The sequence below is a fragment of the Anopheles bellator genome, chromosome 2 (genome assembly GCF_943735745.2).
Source record: "Anopheles bellator chromosome 2, idAnoBellAS_SP24_06.2, whole genome shotgun sequence".
In the NCBI taxonomy this organism is placed as follows: domain Eukaryota; kingdom Metazoa; phylum Arthropoda; class Insecta; order Diptera; family Culicidae; genus Anopheles; species Anopheles bellator.
The window spans coordinates 39,533,063-39,555,284 of record NC_071286.1 but is presented as its reverse complement, the minus strand read 5'-3'; the positions used below and the strand labels follow the sequence as shown (position 1 = coordinate 39,555,284).

General features: G+C 46.5%; 1 protein-coding gene across 1 annotated transcript in view; it reads left to right on the top strand.

Annotated features, from left to right (window-relative positions):
- The first annotated feature begins 831 nt into the window (after positions 1–831).
- Positions 832–22,222, top strand: part of LOC131207510 (uncharacterized) — a 36,042-nt gene continuing 14,651 nt past the window's right edge. The window contains exons 1-4 of the mRNA XM_058200125.1: positions 832–891; positions 2,029–2,542; positions 13,181–13,268; positions 20,209–20,379. Of these exons, the coding sequence (XP_058056108.1) occupies positions 832–891; positions 2,029–2,542; positions 13,181–13,268; positions 20,209–20,379 (833 nt within the window). The remainder of the gene's footprint in view (positions 892–2,028; positions 2,543–13,180; positions 13,269–20,208; positions 20,380–22,222) is intronic.

Genomic DNA, 22,222 nt, shown 5'->3' with positions numbered 1-22,222 from the left:
TACTTGAATACAACAGAATTTAGATTGAAATATGTTTAACTAGCCTTTAACAAGTTATACTTTGCTCTATTGTTTATTAAGGAGTTTATATTCATTCCAATTCATCCTGTTCGACTCAGCCTCCATTGCGCGAGAGTTGAATGCAATGACGGCCCTACGGTCGGTTCCAATCCCCCAGTCACAGCAGGAAATATGCTGAAAAAAATAAATAAAATTAAACTGACAGACCCCTCTTGCTCCGGTGTCAAGTCCCCGGACGATCATCAATCTTTTCTACCTTTGGCCTGCGACCCACGGTACAACAAAATTGTTCTAATTGCACTCGGGCAGTTTGTGGAAGGGTTCGTGACGTGTTGATGTTCGATGTTTAACCATTTTTTAAAACATTCCCCCACAGTCGACGATTCGACAGAACTACATAAAGCATCGTGGGGCAACTTGTTGTTCGGAGGGCGAATAGCAGAACTAGCCCAATGACCGTGACGGAAGTTGAGTCAATCGTCGAGTGACAGTCGGTAACCGTGAACCAACTGAGGGTCGTCGTTACGGCAATAGCCAAAGGATGAATGACCCAAAGTAGTACGCCATTGATAATAGGAGGAGTGATATACGGGGGCGATAAAATATGTGTCATGTAGTTCGATAACAACATTATCGCTGTTGTATTCGCAAAAGTGCAACGTGAAAGTTCCGCCAGATTAACACGAGTGTTGATCGAGAGTGTATGAGAAGATGTGATGAATAAAAAAGCACTGCGTTAGAAAGTGAAGTTGTACAAAGCACAAGTGGCACTGGTTAAAGCATTAATGTGAAATTGAAGATAAAGGAATTATGAATGCCAACAAGAGCGGAGGAAATTCGACGACAGCTTCTGTCTATCGATTGATTCAGGTATGTTTCAAATACAGTTGAGGCATAGTAGTGAATAATGTTTTAAAAGAATTTATTGGGCTTATTTATGTATAACTTTTAAGGCACCCGCTTTAATTTATCTCTGCTGAGGAGAATACATTTCTAAATTTAAATAAATATGGCCATCGAAGTCATTCTCACGCAGATATTCGTGCTTCGCAGATGTGCTGAGAAAAATAAAGATTTTCATCATTTTGTATCAGCGAAACTTTATTAAATTTAATTTTTCGTACACATTTGAAATCTCATCTTTCTCAATTTCTCATATTCCACTATGCAGTGCAGATGGTGATAACTTGATTTAGCTTAATCCGTTATTGGAGTTAAATGGCCCCAATCCGACGATCGCTTGGATCGCTCATTATAGTTAGCTCAGATCACCACAACTGGATGGGTCCACGATCTTATGCAAAACGATAGACAGTGTGCCTGCTTTCGGTGTTATTTGGAGCGCGAAACAAAGAACCTCTTCCTAGTGCGCATCACCCGCCAACCATTGGCCCCATCAAGCGACGCTTATCGCGATCGTCAATTAAACCTCCACTTATGGTCATCTGTTTCAGCGTGGAGCATCAACTACCTCTTCCTGGCCCCGTCCAAACCTTTAGGGCAACCATGAGCTAATTTTGTTGCAGAAAACAGGACAGCATAATGTTAAGGTGCAGCAGCTAGCAGAAACTGTCTGGCACAGTTCGATAGAACGCCATGTGTTTTCACTCAGCCGTTCAGCCCGTGCGTTGAGGAGACAAGCACAGGCAGCGTCTTTCGAGTGACTCAGACAGAAGATTAATTACCCAAGAACTCGGCGGTTTCCGTTCTGGTTGTTTGTACGCCGTCTTCGAGATTTCGAAGAGGCTTACTACAAGCGGTGCAAGATCCGTTGGATAATTTAATCTTGAGCTAACGTGCTAAGCTAGTATAGGAAGCCATCGAACCACGTAAAGCGGTTTCACATACTAATTAAACTAATTTTAAGCAGTACCAAAATTCCTTCCATTGGATTAGAGAACCTCATATAATAACAATCGATCAGTTCACAACTTTAGTTTAATTTATTCACCGTGTACCAAACCCAAATTGCGAAGCATGACCATGTCCTTACTTCTCGCCCTACAGAGTCCGGCTCCGATATGTATGTTCTATTTCGCGCATCCCTTTGGCATAGCCTCGCCAGCCAGTGGGGCCAAACTAGCGCAGATTCGAGATCGCGCCACCAAGGGCAAGGCAAGTTCGCCGTCAGCTGTTGCGCCCGAAAACGGCACCAAACCAGCCAAGCCGGGACAGTGTCGGCGACACAAATCAAAGACCGGCAAAGAGCCGTCGGTCAAGGCGCATCGCAAGTTGAACGGTTATTCGTGCAGTCAAGAAGCGGAAGCGAGGCTGCAGGAACCGGAAGCCAAACCGTCGGTGCGAAAGAGTAAAAAGCATCGGAAGCATCGCCGGATTAGTAATTTCGAAAAGTTCTTGCTGGAAATACAGGAAAATCAACACACGTGCGGTGATGCGTTGCCAAAAATTCGCCGCATTGATCAGGAAAACCGCCTAACGCGGCTCGTGCCGTGGCCGAGCATCATCTGGAACCGGGACTTTCTGATGCCCCCGTTGTTGCAAGCTCTAGCCCTACAGCATGGTAAGTAATGGTAGGCGATTAGATTTGTGGAGTGATGAGCACTCGGTTCGATGAGCATGAGTTTCATGTTTTTTTTTATTAAAACCTTTTTATTTAAACAAAAATTCCATTGTCGAGAGAAATGCTACCGTTCGTCAATAAATCCTACGGTCGACGTGGCAAACTATTTCCCAGGATCTCATTTTGTTGACACCCTCGGAGAAATGTTCATGTGGATGTGTTTATAAGCAAGAAAAAAAAGAAACGCCGGTAAGCGGCAATGTTTAGTGAAAACTGTAAACAAACAGCTGATGCCCAACGTGTTGATGGATCGGATACACCGCTCACACTCAGAGGTTGTTGATATGTGCAACAATCGCGCATCGCAGCTGCGCATGCAATCGCGTGAGTGGCCTGGTCATTCAGAAAGGGGTGCATCTACTTAGTACATGTCGCTAGAAGCGACTGTTTTGGAAGAAAGGTGTATTCGTATATCTTGTCTGTTTTTCTTAATGAATATTTCAACAGTTCCATTAACGAAGTATTACAGTTTTGAGGTGGTGCCAACACCCAATTGGAAAGATTGGGAACAGATTTCACACTTTTTGTGTAGCTCACTCCACCTTACCGGCTACTCATTTGTAGTAATTGTGGGATAGTGTATATTCGGATATCCTGAAGCAATTGGAAGCCCGATAGATATTCTGCAGCGCCAACGGCAGAAAAGAGGAAGGTCGCTTTTGTCAATTTGTGGTCATTAAGATCCTAAATAGGCCCATAACGTGGGTAATTACAAACTACCGCGAGTGCGTCGACGAACCGCCTTGCGCCTCCATCGCGTACGCTCGCCACGACGGAACTCACGTTCCTAACAAAGGCCGTGTGGCCACAGGGCACTCGCAGTTGAGTATCTGGCGTCGCAACTGTTTGGATCCCAAAACGGACTGTTCATGCTAGCAGTTCACTTACGCCTTTCGTCGGAGTTTGTTGCCACTGCTGGTAGGCCGGTCTGGCGTCCTTCAACAGTCAGCAGGGAGCTACCGGTTCATAGCCGCGAATCATTCCGTACCGAGCGAGAGTCCGACTCGAGCAACCTGGAATGGACGGATAGTTCTCGGATTAGTGACAGCTTTTATTGAAATCCTTGTCGTGCTGAACAAAGTGTCGTTGTTTCGTGCGTCTGAACTACGGTGACCTCGCGAGGTCATCGGTTGACGATCAGACGACGGTGAAATTTAGTTGTCTTGCGTGCAGACAAACGAAAGCCTGCACGAGCACGATATCGCGGAGTGCACCAAATCGTGTTGCAAGATGCAGCCGATTATTAAGCCATCAGTCTAAGATATACCGTACGCTTCACGGCTCGTGAGGATGTGAAAATGAAATAGAAGAAAGGTAAAACGGAACTTGCGACCAGAAAAGTAGTACATTCGATTGCAAGTGCTGGGGCTATGTGCAACACGTTCCTCGGGAGATGCTTATCTACCGGAGCCGACGGGCATGGAAAGCGCACCGGCTACACATAACGACATGCTTTCAGCGTCAGATTTCAACACGTGATACGGGACCTGTTAGTCGCCAGTGGCCTTTGGCCTAACCTGTCGTACCTGCCCGACCCGGGGCAGCATAATCGTGGCGCGGGATATTTTCTCGCGTAATTAGGCGGAAAGTGAACACAAAAAAGCAAAATACAACACCGATCCTACGGCGAGTGCCAGGCAGCACAGCACCAAGCCTAGCCAGGCTGTACGGCATTAAGGTAGGTCCTGGGCAACAAATTTGCGACCTACCAGGTCGTTCAACCGAAAGGACGAAGTTGTATGCTCCCCAGCTGCCTTCTTTCGCGGTCTCCAGCGCTGAGGTGGGCAATCACACTCCCTGTTTTCTGTGCCACCGACGGAAAATGAGTCCTTCTGCGCTGCGCTTTACTCTCCCATCAGTATCCGGCACCGTGCGAAATGGTTCCGGAACGGGTAGCATAATAGCTTTTGCTGAGAGAGAAATAACAACAAACAAATCAGAGCCACCCCTTCCGGTGGCCAGACTCCTGAAGGAAGGGCTAGAAAGATAGCACAGCTCGGGCATTGTTGTTGCTATTTTCTTGTTGTCCTTTTCGGTCAGCGGTCGGTTAGATAATCGTGATCCAAGGCAGCGACTAAATAAACTAGAGGCCAGTGATCGGAGGGCCAGTATATTGTTCGTAATTTACGACACCCATAAAGTGCGAAACACTAGTGTTGTGAACTGGTGCGATTTCCACGGCTTGTCTTGGAATGTATACGGCAACTGGCCTAAAAACGGGTTTTAATAAGAGCCATATTTCCTGTGAGAAAAAACATAGAATATTTTGCGATTTTTACTTGTTTCACAGCAATATTAATGCTGAATAAAACAGATCATCATCCAATCAAGCATCAGTTGCATGGTTATTACTCACTTATCGAAGGATGTGGCAGTAAATTAAATCACACGTTCGTGCAACATTAACGAGCCAACGGAGAACGGAACACTGTATCAACTGCAACGGGTATTGTCGATTCTTATCCCCTCATCGATTACGGCATGACATAAAAACACACACACCCATAAACGTTTACTGATGTCGGATGTGCCCGGTTTTACCCGGTAGCGCAAGCGATGGACGTTCGTTTCTTCGATCAATTTGCAAAGTTTTTGAAGACAGCTCGCCCTGGAGAAGTGCTCCAAAACAGCTGGGCCGATTCCCTAGCTGCGTCCATAATTTATCGTCGGCGTATTTGTAGCGGCGGAGCGGAGTATTTGTAGGCCGCTGGTCCTGAGGGGATCCTCCGTGAGTACACGGCAACATCGCGAGGACTCTCCCTCCTTACGAACCCACATGAAACTTTGTGCAAAATGGGTGAAAAGTTTTCCGTACAAAACTTGCACCATTACGCTAGCCGGGCCACGATGTCAGACGTCTGGGTGTACGGGAAACCGGAAGCTCATCTAAAACACGCCAATGACGAGTGCAAGAACACTGCTTAATAGTTGATGATTTTCAAGTACGATTGTGCCTTCCTCTCAGCCTAGGGAACGTTGATCGGCTTTCGTGGTGTTTCTTTTTATGGGAAGAAATGTGTTCCCTCAACAATTGCCATTGGTGTAATGAAAAGAAATACGTATCGAGTGTTGCTGGCCACTAGTGTAGATACGACTGTCAGTCTGTGAGGTAGTGCAGGAGCTTCAAAACTTTTGTAAGTGGCGTTGTCCTTTTCGAAGTGCAAGTCGAGTCGAGAGAAGCGAAAGCACGGGCGAATGAAAGTTGAAATTCAATTACCCAAAAACAGCGACAGAACCAAGATAAGTTTTGGTAACACAATTTTATCCCACGACTTGTTGCCTTTCGGCTACAGTTTACTTTCTTTGCCGATGCTGCAAAAAGCACTGATTGTTGCAATGTCGTGAGTCACCCTAAAATGCTACGTGCTACGTGAATACCAAACAGGCAGCACATGTGTTCTGGAGGGTTTGTGTTTAAAATATTATAAAACACGAAACGTTTGGCTTCGTGTTAATAGAGACGCACCCAAAACAAGAAACGAAAGTGAGAACGAAAATACCACAGACGGTCATAAACTGTCACCGAAACCGCGGGAGATATTTATGACACTCAGTCGCATCCGAATACACTTGCAGTCTTCTGCCAAGAAGCCTTTCCCTGGCCGATCGTCGGATTCCATGGAGTGCTACGGGTGAAAACAAACCAAGCCCACGACCCGATTGATGATTCTACCTTCATGAGTCACCAGTCTCTTGTAACAGCTTGTCTTCTCTGTCCCGGAGACGATGTCGACAAAAATAAAACGAAAATTGTTTGTATTTTCTTTTCTTTCACCGCGCCGTGTGGTCTCTGACCTTTATGGTTAGGCCGAAAAGTGGTTAGTCACCGATGATCATGAGGGATAGCCAATTACGATTCCCAGGCGATCTCCGGAATGAGCAAAAGTACTCGTTAGAGGCCTCATTTTCCACGAAATTTTCCAGCGCCCGAGTCATGCTGCTGCTGTGTTAGAAATAGACGAAACGAGACGCCACGAAGGCTGCGAGTGTGTTTTCGAAGGGCAAGGCGAAAGAAACAGCACGTAATGCCATTTATTTTCGTGTTTTTTTACATTTTTTGGGGCGTGAAGCACACGCCAGACACACGTGTCAAAAAAGCGCAACATAAGTCTGATGAAAGGCAAAATGCTAATTCGCGCAAGCATCCTTCGCGTACAGTCCTTCATTTATACCTTGTAATTGGTTATTATGAGGCGTTTTGCGACGTTCAGCCATTTACCGTTTTATTCCTTTTAATATTTCAGTTTAATTACAATACGCTGCTATTATTTTTCATACAGATCGTGAGCAAAGAGCGGATCTTACGATCGTTGCACAATAAATAAAAATCAACCTTTCGTAGACTGCGAAGATGGAGTAGTATTAAATTTACTTTGCGTGAAAATCAATCAGAAAATGATGGGGCGCAACACATGGACCGGTCTGGTCCAACATGCTGCTGCCACTAAACTTGAACGAACCAATATGCGTGCCAGCTGGAAAGTACTATTCTCGCGCATCTATTTTTGTTTTTATCTATTTTTATGGTACTGTATAAATGGTGCGACGTTGATTTCGATTACCACACCGAATTAGTTGTTTATGATATGTGGAACAGAATATGATTTCCAGATGGTGGTTGATAACCTTTGCTGTCAAAAATCATCCAACTTCTGATTGAAGCATAAGCACGCAACAAATTGGCTGACTCGCCTTAGTTTGAATTATCTTTGTAGTCGAAATAGGACTTGCTCCGATTAACAAACCCAATTTGTTTCTATAGTAGACGGCAAGTAAATATATAGTAAATGGTCAATTAGATTGTGCGTTTGGCATGCTTTCAGTTGCAGTTTAATATTGTTTCAATATTCCGCCGCATCGTAGCATCGTAGCATCCCTGTTCTTGTGATACGGAAGAAAGCTTGTGTTATCAAACAAAGACCGTTGGAACAATAGTTCTATTTTTGTAGAAACTCAATAAACCTCCCGAGCGGCAGAACTACCGACATCGATGCGCCGATGATAAAAAGGTCAAGGTCAGATGGGGATGTAAACACTATGGGAGAAAACAAGAAGCTTTCAGAGCGCTGTAGGGTGCCGTTTTGCGAAAGAACGTGAGCAGCGTTACCTTGCGGTGTACGGGTACTAGGCAAAGAAAATGCTAGTATTAAAATAATAATGAAGGATTATATTCCACTCGGCAGCAAATTGCTTTTATAGGCTCCATCACTCATACGTACCTCACTGAGGCTATAAATGAACTTAATTAGCTAGCCAGCCAGCCAGAACGACGCATCCTGCGTTCACCCATTTGAAGTCAATTTACGTTAGTTGTCCGCCGAAGCGGATCGATTCTGGCGAGAGTTCGCTGTTAGACGAATTCGAATTGGATAACAACCCTAGCACAATGTAATGGAGGCTTCCTTTCTAGCAAAAAACTTGCCTACCCTTATTTTGTGTTATAAATTGGAGCGCAAAATTAAAATCAAGAAAAAATCCCAGAGAAAATTCTACGAAAAAAGGGCCACTTGTTACGTTACGGGGGCACACCAGTATTGAGCGCGATCAACCTGATGGCGCCTCACTCAACGGCCATATTTCTTCAACGCGACATGCAAATGGGATTCCCTAGCGAAAGGAACAATATTCACCCAAACAAATGAGTACGAAAAATTCAATCCGAACTTTGCATTCGGGCAAACATTTTCTATCGTTCCGCTCGGCTCCCGTTCAAATGAATACAAAATTCGGTATAAAAACATAAACCACAAAGTGCCGTAAGCCAGCCACTCGCAAGCATCGATCGTTAAGGGTGTAAACAAATTTGTCCGACTACGCGGTGCGGTGCTAAGATAAATCAGGCGACAACATCGCAATCTATCATCACACCATCACCGGGGCCGCCGAAAAGGTGGTAAGGTTGAAAGAAAGTCCCAGAAGGCTACCGAAATATGCTACCGTTCGCGTTCCGATCGCTCCCTGGTGAGCGTGCAATCGAAATGGCTTTTATCGGCGAGACGTGACCGCCGTCCTGACAATCAGCCCTTTCAGCCGGGGCAATAAATCGATGAATTCCAAACCTCGGACACCTCGGTGCGTTCTCAAGACATTCGTCGTAATTGGGCGATGGCTTCGATTGTGGGAACCACTCTTTAGCGAAACATTCACCGATAACATTAATCATCGTTTCGTGTGTTTCGAAACGATTTTTGATTGTCTTCGCGCTGTCCTAACTGGCTTGTACTTTACTTCTGGCTCTGCGACGCACACTCACGTTGCGATTGCGAAGCTTATGCGCCCCAGATATAAGTCCTATTATTATGGGCGCACTGGCGGGGCGTTGGCGATTTCAAACGATTACGGGTTAATGATGGCCACAGTTGGCATCCGAACGTGGCCGCTTGTAGCTGCACCAAACTTTTCTGACCCTGCCGCTCGTGGTGATCCATTTAATCCACATCCGGCGGCAACGTGTCGCCGATTTGCGTTTTCGAGTGCCCCTCGGACTCCAGCTGGCGCCGCAGGAAAGCAAACAGGAAATCGTGATTGGTCGTCGTCAGGCCGGGCCCTCTCTGGCGCTGGCCGAAATCCTAATCGTACACGAACGCCGGCCGGTCGGCCAACAACCGCGAGCAATCGCGCAATGACCACTTGAGAAATGAGGCTACTGCAGAGCCACCGGCACACTCTGGGGGCGCGAATGAAGACCACCGAAGTGCCGGAGTAAACCCGACCGGACGGGTCACGTGTCCTATCGAAAAGTGTGGCAATCGACCTGTCGACATCGCCCACCCGAAAGCACTGACCGCCGACCGCCGCCGGATCCAATGGGCACAGAATTTGGGTCAATAGCCTCTGGCGCGCGGTTCGCGGTTTCGGAATAAATAAAACCAAACCCCAATTGGAACTCGAAACAAACCCGGGCCCGGTACGTCGGAAACGGCCAGTCACAATAACGCATTAGAACAATTTTGCTTACTACGATACTGGAGGGGTTGATGTAGATTTTTATTCCACTAGGCGGAAAAAAATGGCGCCACCGGTAAGGTTCGTTCGTATCGCGCAAGAGAATCTAGTTCAAACGCAGCTTTAATTGCCGATTCCGTCCCAGTCCTTTCCATCCGAAACTGGTGGAAACATAATTCGTGGCTACTCGCGGCTCGGCAGCGAGGGTCTAATTTGAATATTTTCGAAGCTTTATATCTGGTGTTCCACATAATCTGGTTGAAGGAAAAGCCACACAAAAGTTGCGCCCGCATGAACTCCGATGGCTCTTTTCACGTTGGCAGTTCCATTTCCCACGCAAAGTGGGCTTGAGCTGCCGGATCGTTAAGTAGCCGGCCTTTTTCTGACCCGACACAACCAAACACAGCTAAGGGTGATTAAAATAGATAGTTTGCGTGTTTTAAAACGAAATTCAACCACTGCCGAGGAACGAAAACACTGGAAATTAAAACCAACAGCGCCATCAAACATCTGTGCGTGATGAGCCGGAGTCCGATGTAAAGTGTGCCCGGTTTATGGCTCTTCGCCTGACATGCAGCTACCACCGATTGTAGCACGGAAAAGGTGGATTAAGAGACATGGTGATTCAGTCGGTGTTCGTCTACGTTGCAAATTAATTTGATGAAATTGTCCTCAATCGACTCAATCTCTAGGGCACCTTTGCCTTGCTGGTAGCTGGCAAAGGCGTATCTCCTACCGGGTTCGAAAGCTGAACGCTTTTCTCGTAACGCAAGCATCTTGCAGGGCAAGAAGGAATATATTAGCTCACCACAGCTCTTGTTGTGTAAATATTGGACACAGAAAAAGCGAAACGAAATTACTTCTTGAAGAGCGGAGAGAAAGAAAAACAATAAAGCCACATCCAGGATGTAGCCTTCACAAGGGAACCGTCTTGACCTTATCTGAAAAGCATTAGGGACATGTGAGTGGTAAACGAGCGACGAGTGGTAAACGTTAGCGAGGAAATGGTGCCGTGCGATGATTCCAGATTGGACCAGTTCGTCTTTGAACTCGCGACTCGCCAGCCACAACAGAGCATACCTTCAGTCGGAATCGATATCGTCTGTCCGTTATTGAAGTCCGTGCCGGCACGTAATGTTGGCCACTTGCAGCCACAATTGGACTGTTTCGAACAAACGAAAATGGCTGCAAACGGTGGGCAACATTAGCTTGTTTGTGGTTCGACTGAGCCATCGTTTCCATACATCCAAATTTGCTGGCATAGGCAACATTTTAGCGGACAAACGGAAAAAAAGTCTGGAATGAAGGGAATTTGCTGCAGGAAATGCTTTGCCTGGAGACATATTGCAATATTTCATCTCAAATGCGTACAATCCCTTCGCCGTCGCAAGCGATCCGATAGGTTGGAAAATGTGATCGATCAATCACATTTTCGGGACACATAATGGTATACTTCCGCAGGATGACGTGTAAAAAATGTTAAAGATTACCCTTTTCGCACATACCTTTTCTAAACTATGCTTTCATGGTCATCGCCAACAGGGAGGGGTTCAACCACGGAAAGAATTCTGTACACGCTATCCACGCTAAGTCCGCGGCATTGGGTGGATAATTTTGACATTAAATATGTTAAACAAATGGAAAGAATCACATCGTTGGCCTGAGCAGTCGTTTCATCATTAAAAATGATGTCCATTAATCGGATCCAAATATCAAACCGTTCAAATGCGCGAATCGAACCAGACAAACCAGAAGGCGTAGTCATTCCACGAAGGCATAAATTAGTACAAATGTCACTTGCAGAGTTGCCTTAGTGTCGTGGGGTCCGACTTGTATCAAACGCAGCTTAATTGAATAGATCGATCACGTTGGAAGGGCATGATTTGTCACGCTGCAGAGCACGTTGCACCTGCACCATCCCCTTGCGAAGCGCCACACTAAAGCCTAGGGAAGCTAGCTCGAGGGATCGTCAATAAAATTGATTACACTCGACTCACTCAATGACTTGGCTAATCCAAACTTCATAGTCTCGACGATGTTCGTATTGGCATTGCTCCGATAAAGATGAGCAACACCTTTTTGAGCTGTATTGGACAGTGAATGGTATCTTTTATAAAATTGAAAATTAACTTAATAAAGTATAAACTTAACTCACTCTTAACTTAACGCACTTGTAGAATTCAAAATCAGAATTAGAAGAAGCATTCTATATCCGAGCATTTATTGCATGGAACAAACAAAGGGGGACGTTACCACCAAGAACTGTCTTTTCGGGTTGTCATTATCATGGCTGGGAAAGTACAGCGATATCGCGGGATCAAAGTAAGCTGCTACTATGTCAGTATCGTTTAATGGCTCGTTTCAAGGCCACTTCAAAGCCGTGTAGTTGTTAGAGGATTGGATGATCAATCCTGTTAGTTGCAGGACTTCGTCGGCAGATATACTTGTGTATGTAGCGTGTATGGTTATTAGTTGTTGAGTTGCTCAGGTAACTCCAGGTACTTATTTTTATAAACCAAGAATTAATCCCTTTAGCGGTACCAGCGTGCCTGCAATGTTGCATTTCCCACGAAAGAAAGTTGAACAATCGGCCCCTACGATACACTGTCGCAGGAAGGGAAGCAGTGGACAGAAACCATTTATCAGGTTCCGTGTTTGAGGAAGTTCCGGTCTAGCGTTATCTGCTTCATTCCAGTCCACGCCATTTGCGTGCTTTAGCCTGGCGGCTTTAGCAGAGAGTGACTTTATCTGCCGCCCTAATCGCCGTTTCGCCGATGTATCGATCCGGTACCATCGGCTAAAACATACCTTGGCCAAGGTCAGAGAACACGGTTCTACTTGAGCGATTGGAAAGGCGACAGAGGCTTTTTGAGCTTACTGGTGCGCGACACTTGATGCCGGTCACACTTATGGCGTGCCTCCGCGCGTGTGGACTGCATCTGGTCGGGTCTGTTCAATATTTATCACTCGATGGTTATGAAATGCACTCCGTGTTGGCTTGTTTTCGCTTTTCCTTCAGAGCATGTTCGTCAATCGAAATGGTTGGCTAGTTTCGGTATGAATTCGGTTGACCGACAACCGATGAAACTGTGTTATTCGGTCGCACGGGAAAAAAGAAACGGACAACGCCACCATAAAGTACAGCAACAATAAGGAGGGAAATAAAATCACTAAAATGGAAATCCGCACCGCAGATGCCGAATTGCGCTAGTTTCCTCTGGTGAAAATTTGTTCAATCACGAGATTGCTTTGAGGAACTTTACTGCCGGAATTTTGATGCGATGTTGTGGTATATTATTCTCATTGTTTAATCGTACAATTATGGCACGCTTGAAACCAATGCGAAATTAATTATCAAAAGTTGCCATCACACAGCTCATGCCAATTCTAGTGAACGGCGTACGCGGGAAAATATACAAAACGCAATCAATCAAAAAGTTCAATATTTACCGACTGTCTTGGGTTTACACGTTTCATCGAAATATTGCTTCGGGCACGTACGGCACGTTGTTCATCCAGATCATGGACGTACACGCGCGGATAAACTGTTATATTTTCAATTTCGTCCTTTAATGCCGATAGGCTATTTCTGTTTCTCAGTGTCGATAATTGCACTCAAAATCTGTTTTGCAGGTCGCGAGATACCAGATATCGAGCAGATTCTGCGAACTGTTCGTTCAGCCTGGAACACACCGAAGTCGCAACGTTCCAACCTTCGGAGGTATGTATACCGAGCCAATATCCCAAATTGTTGTCGAAACGCACAAAACGAGCCAAACTTTAACCAAGTAACACTTTCTGATATACTGACCTACAAAACATCTAGCACAGGGCTCAGCCATGGCTGGACTAGTTCTGTGTGAATCTAGTTTCTCGGCCGGCACGAGCCGTTTTTCGCATGTTAACATCATCGCATTTACACAACGTTCCCGAAACAGCCTCTAACAAGGAATTCAGTACCTATTGCCGAGGCAGCTGGCGAAGGAAACCACAGTTGTTCATTTACCATGCCGGATGAATCAACGCTAAATTTTCTCAAAAACATCCAGCTGGAAAATTGTGGCCGCCGGAACTTCCGAATGTTTTCAAGATACCGGTTCCGCCGACTTGCCGGGGCGATTAAACTGTGAATAAATAACACACCCAGCAGAAACAGGTGTGCCTCGTGCCCGTCGCTAACCTTTGGCTGCTAGCACGCAACGGATGTGGGCTCGTAGGGCAACAATTATTCACGAGCCGGAACCGGTTCTACCGAAGAACTTCCGTTTTTGACGTGTTTCACTTTTACACTTTTTCGGTGCTGGTTTTCGATCAACATACAATGAGTTGGAAAATATTGCTTCAGATGTTCGGCAAGCTCACACTCATCTCACAAAACAGGACGTTTCATTGTTGCAAGTTTTAATGAGGATAAATGCTTTTCCGATTTCCGTCCGCACTTTGTTAAAGTGCACAAGGAGCTTGTGGACGTCTGAACATTTGCCATCGTGTACTGGTGAATCAAGGTAACTTTATTGCAATTTAAATTCATTATTGAGTCCACCTTCGGGAGGTGGCCACATAAGGGAGCGCGTTTTAATTCTTCAACACTCTGTCCGCGAGTTCGTTGATGCGCTCGGAACAGAAAAAGATTTCAATGGGACCCATTCGTGAAATTGGCTCATCATTAATGCACTAGACCCCAGGACCGAGGACCGATCACGTGCAAGGGCAAACAAGGTTCTTCGTGGCGTATGTGTCTATTCGTTGTTAACTCCAAAGATGTACCATCATTCCAAAAATTCAAACGGTCAGAATCGTGTTCAAGTTCCCCGTATGTTTGATCCCGAGGGTAATCAGATTGAGTGAAGGGAGTTTTTGTTTTCTCGTTGCGAATACGTCCTGAGTAGTTATCCCCAAGGAGGGAACTCGTACTCCGAACCGATTAACTTCAATGGAACATGTTAACTTATTTTGGCACTTTTGGAAATACAGGCGACGGCTAGGCAAGAGGTCAAAACAGGGAAAAAAGATCAACTTTTTGTGCTGTATCATTTATACGTGTGCGATGGAGTTGAGAGATCGTTTATCATTGACACTATGCGTGAGACTATTTTCATTATATGAAGTGCTTTGGGATACTGTTAATTCATCTTGTTCCGGCAATTGATGCCATTGACAATTTCTTGTATCACATACTCTTGAACACCTCGATTTTTCATTCTTTTTGTCAAATTCTCAAATTCCGTTTCAAATTGCTTGACGGAAAACTGTTCGCCATTAGTTGGAAGTTGTTTCATAATACTTGACGAAAACGGGGGAGCTAATTTAGTAACCCCAAATGAAGTTAAGCGCCATCTGGCAGTGGCTAGTGGCAGCAAACTAAAACAGCTGTTCTGGTCTAAATAGACCTAGACCAGACCTTTTTGGACCTATGGGGTCCAAATAACGCCGGGCGGCCTGTGCGAAAGTGAAAGTGGTCCCTATAAAGTTCATGAACTTCCACGAAACGTGTCTAAACATGCAAACATGAATAATGTATTAATGGCTGGCTGGAGTTTGCTCTCTTCTGCGAGGTCCTTCGGTCAGCGTTTGTTCGTGTTCGGCGAGGTAAAAAACATCGGTTGTGTGGGGGTAGCAAAATGCTTTGAATATAAGGGTACAGTTCTCTGACTTCATCAGCCTTTTAATTTGTAACGAGACTTTTGGTTTTGGATTTATTTTTGTAATTAATTTTTTATTTTGGACCTTACTTTTTATTCTCACTCAGCACTCAAAATTATCGCGATACTGCTTATTATCTACTTCTGCTGTTTTTATGTTGCCTCTGCCGTTTGGGATGCTTTTCGGAGTTGTACATGATTTCAACCGCTTTTAATGACAATATTGAAACATTGTTTTCAAATGTGGTTATTTACAATGTAATTTTTATTTGATCGTGTTTGGGTAATTTTTAATCAATCACTAATACAAAGCTTAAAAGTTTAAAAGTCAGCTTAAAAGTTTGTCAACCTCGTTGAATGTTTAATATTTAGTAGTTTAGTAAAAGATAAAAGATCTTTATTTAATCTTGTGTCCTAAAGTGTGAAACTTATACGTACTTAATATATAAGATAGCGTTTAATGCTACATTATAAAGCGAAGCTCACTCATTTTCACTTAACAAACTACACAACTGAGAAGGCAGGTGGCGGTTTCGTAAAATCTGTGTACGTTTTCGATCCATTTCGCCCGATAACACGGCAAAGTCTCTCAGGAAGGTGCTGCATTCAAAAGCTAGTTTGATTATACTTGTTACGTATCTTTAATGTTTCGTTTTATGCTTACAATGCTTAACTTTGAACAAAGGAATCACAATAAAATATGAGTATATATTGACTATAAAAGCTTATTTGACAATATATTGCGCATAGTATCGCATGGTTACCAATTTAAAATACCGTTATGTGTTTCTACAATTTTAAACGTATGTCTATCTTTTCGTCATGCCGAAACCCCTTCGCGCCTTCATTGGTGCCCTACAATGAACATTTCAGGCGACGGTGTACTTGTCGTAGAACTGAGGTCGGTATCAGTGGCCCCCTTTTTCGTCGAGCGTCGTTTTGCTGCCTTCCGCTCGTGCGAATACTCGTGCGCCTGGCAGTGGTCCTTACGGGCGAATGTTTTGCGGCAGTACTTGCAGATATGCGGTGCGGCTCCAGTATGCTGATACATGTGCCGACGGAGATCGTTCTTGTGGAAGAAAGCTTTCGGACAGCTCGTACACTGGAACGGTTTGTCGGTCGAAGTGTGGCGCTCCGTATGCGCAACCAGCGCTTCCTGTGTGGCGAAACATTTGCCGCAAGTGAAGCAGCGGAACGGCTTCGATCCTGAGTGGTTCCATTTGATGTGCTGCGTAAGGCCACACTGACGGGCGAAAGTTCTGCTACACTCGGGACACACGAACCGTTGACCCATGTCTGCGATCACACGTGGTGCTTTGCGTACCGGCTTCTGAACCACTGAATCTAATTCCGCTGGTCTAGTTTCTTTCGAAACCACGGCGAACGTCGTGCCCGACTGCTGCACGAGAAGGTGCTGTGGCATCGGTGGCGGTGGAGGTGACTGGGATACATCGGAAAATACCTCGGTCTTGATGGCGCTGCTTCCGCCGCCCAGTGATGATGATGGACTGTAGTCTGAGAGGTAGTCTTGCTTCTCGGCACCGTACTGTTCTGCTGTCGGATAACCCATGGCGTTGGATGCATTCACGCTGGATGTTGTCCAGACTTCGTACTTTGGGTTGGGCATAGGTGTTGCCAGAGGTCCTCCCTGCGCGATCGGTTGTTCGAAACTTTGCGGATTCATTGCGTACGCCTGGTGAAGACCACTGGTATGATGTGCGCCATACTGTGCCCCAGGTACCATGTTGGCGCTTTCGGTGGAACACCGATTGAAGGGCACTGCGTGTCCAATGTGATCACTGTTCATGTACAACATATACGGAACGTTGCTCGGTTCTCCTGGCTCCGTTTTCATAATTGTTCCCGGTGGCGATGGATACAAATTCGCCTGGCCCAGCATTGGGCCCGATGCCACTGGTCCGAGACCGTTCGAAGGATAGTAGGCGGATTGCGGTAAGTAGCTTATACCGGGGACCGATAAGACGTGCTGCTGTTTGTATCCATGGCCGACGTTTACCATTCGCTGGTTAAAGGATGGCTGGGCGAACATGGCTGCTTGCTCGGTTGAGTCTGCTTCGGCGACTGCAACTGGTGAATCCATGGGAGATATGTCACCGCTGCACGGACCACTATGTCCCGGATACATTGGTTCCTTGTGTAATTCGGTATCACAGTCGAGCGGGCTCGCTTCCAAGTCTGGTGGAAATGGCGTTAGCCAATCGGCTGACGGTACACTGTAATCACTGAACATTCCGTACGAAAACGCATTGTTGTTCCACGTTCCTAACTGATTGTCACTACCCATAAAGTCGGCAGAGTTTAGTTGCATTTTGCTGTGTTTTGTTCTTCGCAAATCACTGGTGCCTCTCCAAACCGGCAAATTTTTCGGAACACTGTAACCTGTGTAATGTTCAGTTAACAACTAATGAAATCTGGATGCTGTGGTCCAGTTTATATAGTTTTTCTGGAAACTACCCATTGCAACAATACCTTCGAAGTGCCACGCACGCAGCACACCACATACGGGGCGGAACACGAAAATTGTTTCTAATCTACCTAACCTAACCATCTTCATTTTCAATAACGTTACGTTCCAGACTGGCACCGGCCAAGGGTACGTTTTTGTCTACCTGGCCGTGCCACCAAAAAATCGATCACCAGAGTAAAATATGCTCAAAAGTCTTACCCCGCAGGATGAACCAGGACAGACAAAGGCATACGGCTAATGTTCTAGTTTCTAGTGTCATTTTTTTCCTCATCACAAAACACCGCCCACCGCTAGAGCTTGCAAAATTCAAAATGCACCGATCACAAACACGATCAGGCAGTTTTTTTGCACCTGTATTGAAAACAAAGGTTTGCTGGACCAAAATATCGTCCGTAAGCAACCAACGACCAAAGGATACAGACGGACGAAAGGATCTTGCTGTATCTAGGCAGGACGATTGCCTCGCTAAAATGTGTGCCGTTGTGCCGATTACCGATTCGTTCATATTCAAGGCGTTACAAATCAACACACGTTAGCTTGGGCCATGACACAGTCATGGCATGTGGAAAATATTTCATTTGCTAGTTTCCAACCTGAAGAAAGGAACAAGTTAGGTTAAGTTAACTATTGTAGGAATTGCAAGGGGAACTACTTACTGTTGTCGTTCGTGTATCTGCTCATGCGCATTCCGATGATCCCGACGGGAGAAAGATTTCCCGCAGACGCTACATGCGTGCGGTGAGGCTCCCGTGTGCTTGTACTGATGACGCACCCAGTCCATTCGGTAAAAGAACTGCTTCGGGCAGCTCTCGCATTTGAACGGCTTACTCGTTGCCTCGTGGCGCGCAAAATGCCGCTCGAGAATGACCGGATCGTCGAACCGTTTGCCGCACTTGACGCAACTGTGTGGCTTATCACCCGAATGTTTAACCTGATTGTGCTGCTTCAGGCCGGCGATGCGGACGAACCATTTGTTGCACGGTTCGCACCATAGCACCGCGCCAACCGGCGGCGCACCGTTGTTGCGACGCCTGGTCCCGGAGGAGCTTTTAACACGCTTTGATTTCGCAGCTTTTGGAACTTTCGCATCAACCGAATTGTGAACTGTTTCAGATGCGCAAGACTCGATGGGGGCAGGTGGGTATGGAGATAGAGGTGGTGTAGCAATTAAGTAGGGCCAATTATTCGAACCAACGTCACCGTATTGTTCTACTAACTCGGGTTCGGATTTAATAGGCAAAAGTTCACTCATTGTCGAGCCAGTCCAACCGCAAATGTCTAATGATGAGTTTGGTACGATGCTCTCGATCGCCGTACAATTCTGCGTCTTCAAACCACTGGCATAGGCATTGGGGGGTGCCAACGGTTGCAGTGCCCCCGAGAAGTATCCGTAATTCGTCGCAGGGTAGAGCGAAAAGTAATTTGCTCCATCTGTAGAGGTCATCGTTCGGACGCCGCTTCCGTACGCCATCGAAGGATGCCAATCGTAGCTACCGTTGTACAGGTGCGAACCCCAGACACTTGTCGCTGGGGTTCCCGCAAACGGCAGCGTTCCGAAGCCGGGCGCATCGGGTGGCGGGGTCGCCATCGTTGACTCCCATTCGGTGCCGGTGGTCGATCCCGTGGCGGAAGACATCCATGATGGATTTACTGCTTCGCTAGGCTGTTTCGTTAGTCCGTAAGCACCGGTTAGCTCCATTTTCACTGTATCACTACACTTTCAACAAGCCACACACGGCCAGAGTGGCATTGAGCGGTAAATTCTTAGAACAAAGGACTGACCTGTCATTTGATCGGAACGGTTGCCAGATTGATCAGGTTTATTACACCGATTCGGCTGATTAGTTGATCGACCATCGATGATCGATCGAGGGATTTGTTTTGTTTTTGTTGACGTTTTGCACACGATTCGTTCGTCATTTTCAACAATTCACCAAGTCCAAAAGAATAATCTAAGTTGGTGGCATGCGATACGTATCCGTGACAAGTATTCCGCTGGCCTTCAGGATGCCAACCTCTCGACCTGCGCAAAACCATCTGGCTTGCTACGATCGACGAAAAACAGTAAGTACCAGACGTTCGGGCTAATTCTTGAGCGCAGAAAACCGCGTTAAAGTTGCGGTGTGCCAGGTGGTGGCGCACGCGAAACACGCGCCGGTGGGTTATTTTAAAATGTCTCCGCCAGATTCGCATATGGACCGCAAAGACCGCTTCTATTCTAAAAGCCGGCGGTGCGATTCTTGTGTCGTGTGGTCGCATCGCAGCATGCTTGGAATTGCACATCGCCAACATCCGGCACAGTCGACAGAGCCAGCCTACTACGTGCCGGTTGCGAATGGATAACCGCAAATGGTGGTTTAAAAATACTTCTCAATGTCACAGACGTCCTGAGAGCTCCTTGATTGCCTCGACTGTGTGCACGGAAGAGTCGGAAGAGATTTACAAAGTGGCTCCGGCTCCGCGAAGAATTCCTTTCAAAAATCGCCCAACCAGTGACAGTAAAACATGATCTATTTTCATTTCATCCGCAGTCAAGACAGCCGCGAGTCGTCCTCATCGAACTGGGACCTATCGAGCACGTGCGATAGTTATTGCTGCTACCAGAACCACAGGATGGGGGCCGGAACGTATGCGAACGCGGCCAGTCCCGGACCGGGGCTGCTCCGACGGCGCTATTCGGTGCCGGAGATTATTATGCGCAAGTAAGTCGATAACGGGTCGGTGGCAGTTTGATGATGTATCGATTAATCACAAGTTCGCCATCGGATGGGCAACCGCGTCGAGGTGCAAAGTTCATGATCCTACCTCCGGTGTAACGGACTAAAATTGATGCCCATTACCCCACTCACGCGGAGAATGATCGAAAGAAATACGCAACAATACCCCTTCGCTCTCCGTGGAACCAACTGTAGGGAAACGGACCGTACCAAAACGCACGTAATTACCAACTCGCTCAACTTAGGTAAACAGCGCCCAGCAGTTCAGCATTCCGAGTTCCCAGATGTATACACACGGTCGGCCTACCCATGGCCAATGGCTTCGGGTGGGAGGAGTAGCGAAATCACCGCAAGGCTAGGCGAACGCAAGGACGAAGTAAAAAGAGGAGGATTCGGTACCATTATTGACACGAGCATCCTTCTAGAGTAGCAAAAAGAAAAGGTGCACGCGTTCGGTTCGAACCGACGCGCATTCGTCCATCGCTTTTGGGGGTTGGTCTGTTTTTGTGGTCCGAAGCCACGGAAAGTCTACCCATGTATGAGTTGCAGCTCGTCAGGACCGGATTAAGCTTCAAGGCTCGTCAACCGTCACGTAACGGCAAAACGCGGGCAATCATGGTTCATTTGATCCATTGAGGTTGAGGACTGTCGACGAGCATTACTTGTTTGCTTCGTCGATTTACTGTGCCCGTGTGCGAGGGTAGTGGATACTTGTGAGGAACACCCATTCAAGCATTCTTTTCTCACTCTGACGAGTCTAAAGATCAAAAGTTATTAAACACTACACGCGGGTGCCAAGCGCCGCTAATGCGAATCCATCTGTTTACCGAGCCTGGAACATTGTGCAAAAAGGCTAAGAACGAATAGTTCCCTATTTGCAACCGTTGCAACGGCGACGCCATCTTTCCTGACAACTATTCTTTAAGTCCAACGCAAAACACTCGAAACGATAACTCTCAGGCAAAGCTCAAACTTTTGATTGGATAGAATAATGGCTGTTCGTCCAACAATTTGCGCTGGACGTCTGTTCGTTCCTTCGTTTATCTTTCATCTAAAGTGGATGGGTTGGTCGTCAGCTCCTTCAACCTTTCTCACTCTTTCGCTCTGTTAAGCCCTGGCTGATTCCTTGGTGGTTTAGCGACTGACCATCGTGGGAAAACAAAGTTTCGCCATGGCGAGCCCCTTTCGGGCGTGGAAAAGAGAGGAAAATTCAAAGTCCTGGAATCGTTGTATTAGCGGGCGTGCTGACGTCACACTCCAGACAGCGGGTCGGAAAATCGATACCGAGCGGTAATGGCTACGCAATGGCGAAAAAAAAAGAAATGCCGAACGCCGGTGCTTCTGCTGCCAACACTTTGTACCTTTCAGCCCTCAGGGTCTTAGCTGCTTGTCCAGACCAGACCATGGTGTATGGTCGGACGAAAGCACTTTTATCGCATTTGATTTCATTAGCCAGCGTTTTGAAACAACAGGCTGCAGCCGGCTCGGTAAATTTATAGATCGGCCCATCACGCGTCAGACCACGCGGCCGGGGTGTCTCTTGGTCAGGCCTGCATATAGGGCAGGTGATTCAATCATTGATGGCCGTCGTTCATTTTTGGTGCGGCGGTGCCAACCACCGCACGAATCCCATACCCATCCTCGTTCCGTCGATGGTAATGTTTTGGTCGTGACCGGTTTCGTCCGAATAGAAGGTCACTCCGATGGCCGCTGCTCTGTCAAGGTCAGCCGATGGGTGTCCGATTGAGCCACTTCTGCATGTTGCTTCTCGGTTGTGGACCGCTGAAATATTCAACGCGCTGCTGAACACCGAGCTACTTTGAAGTAC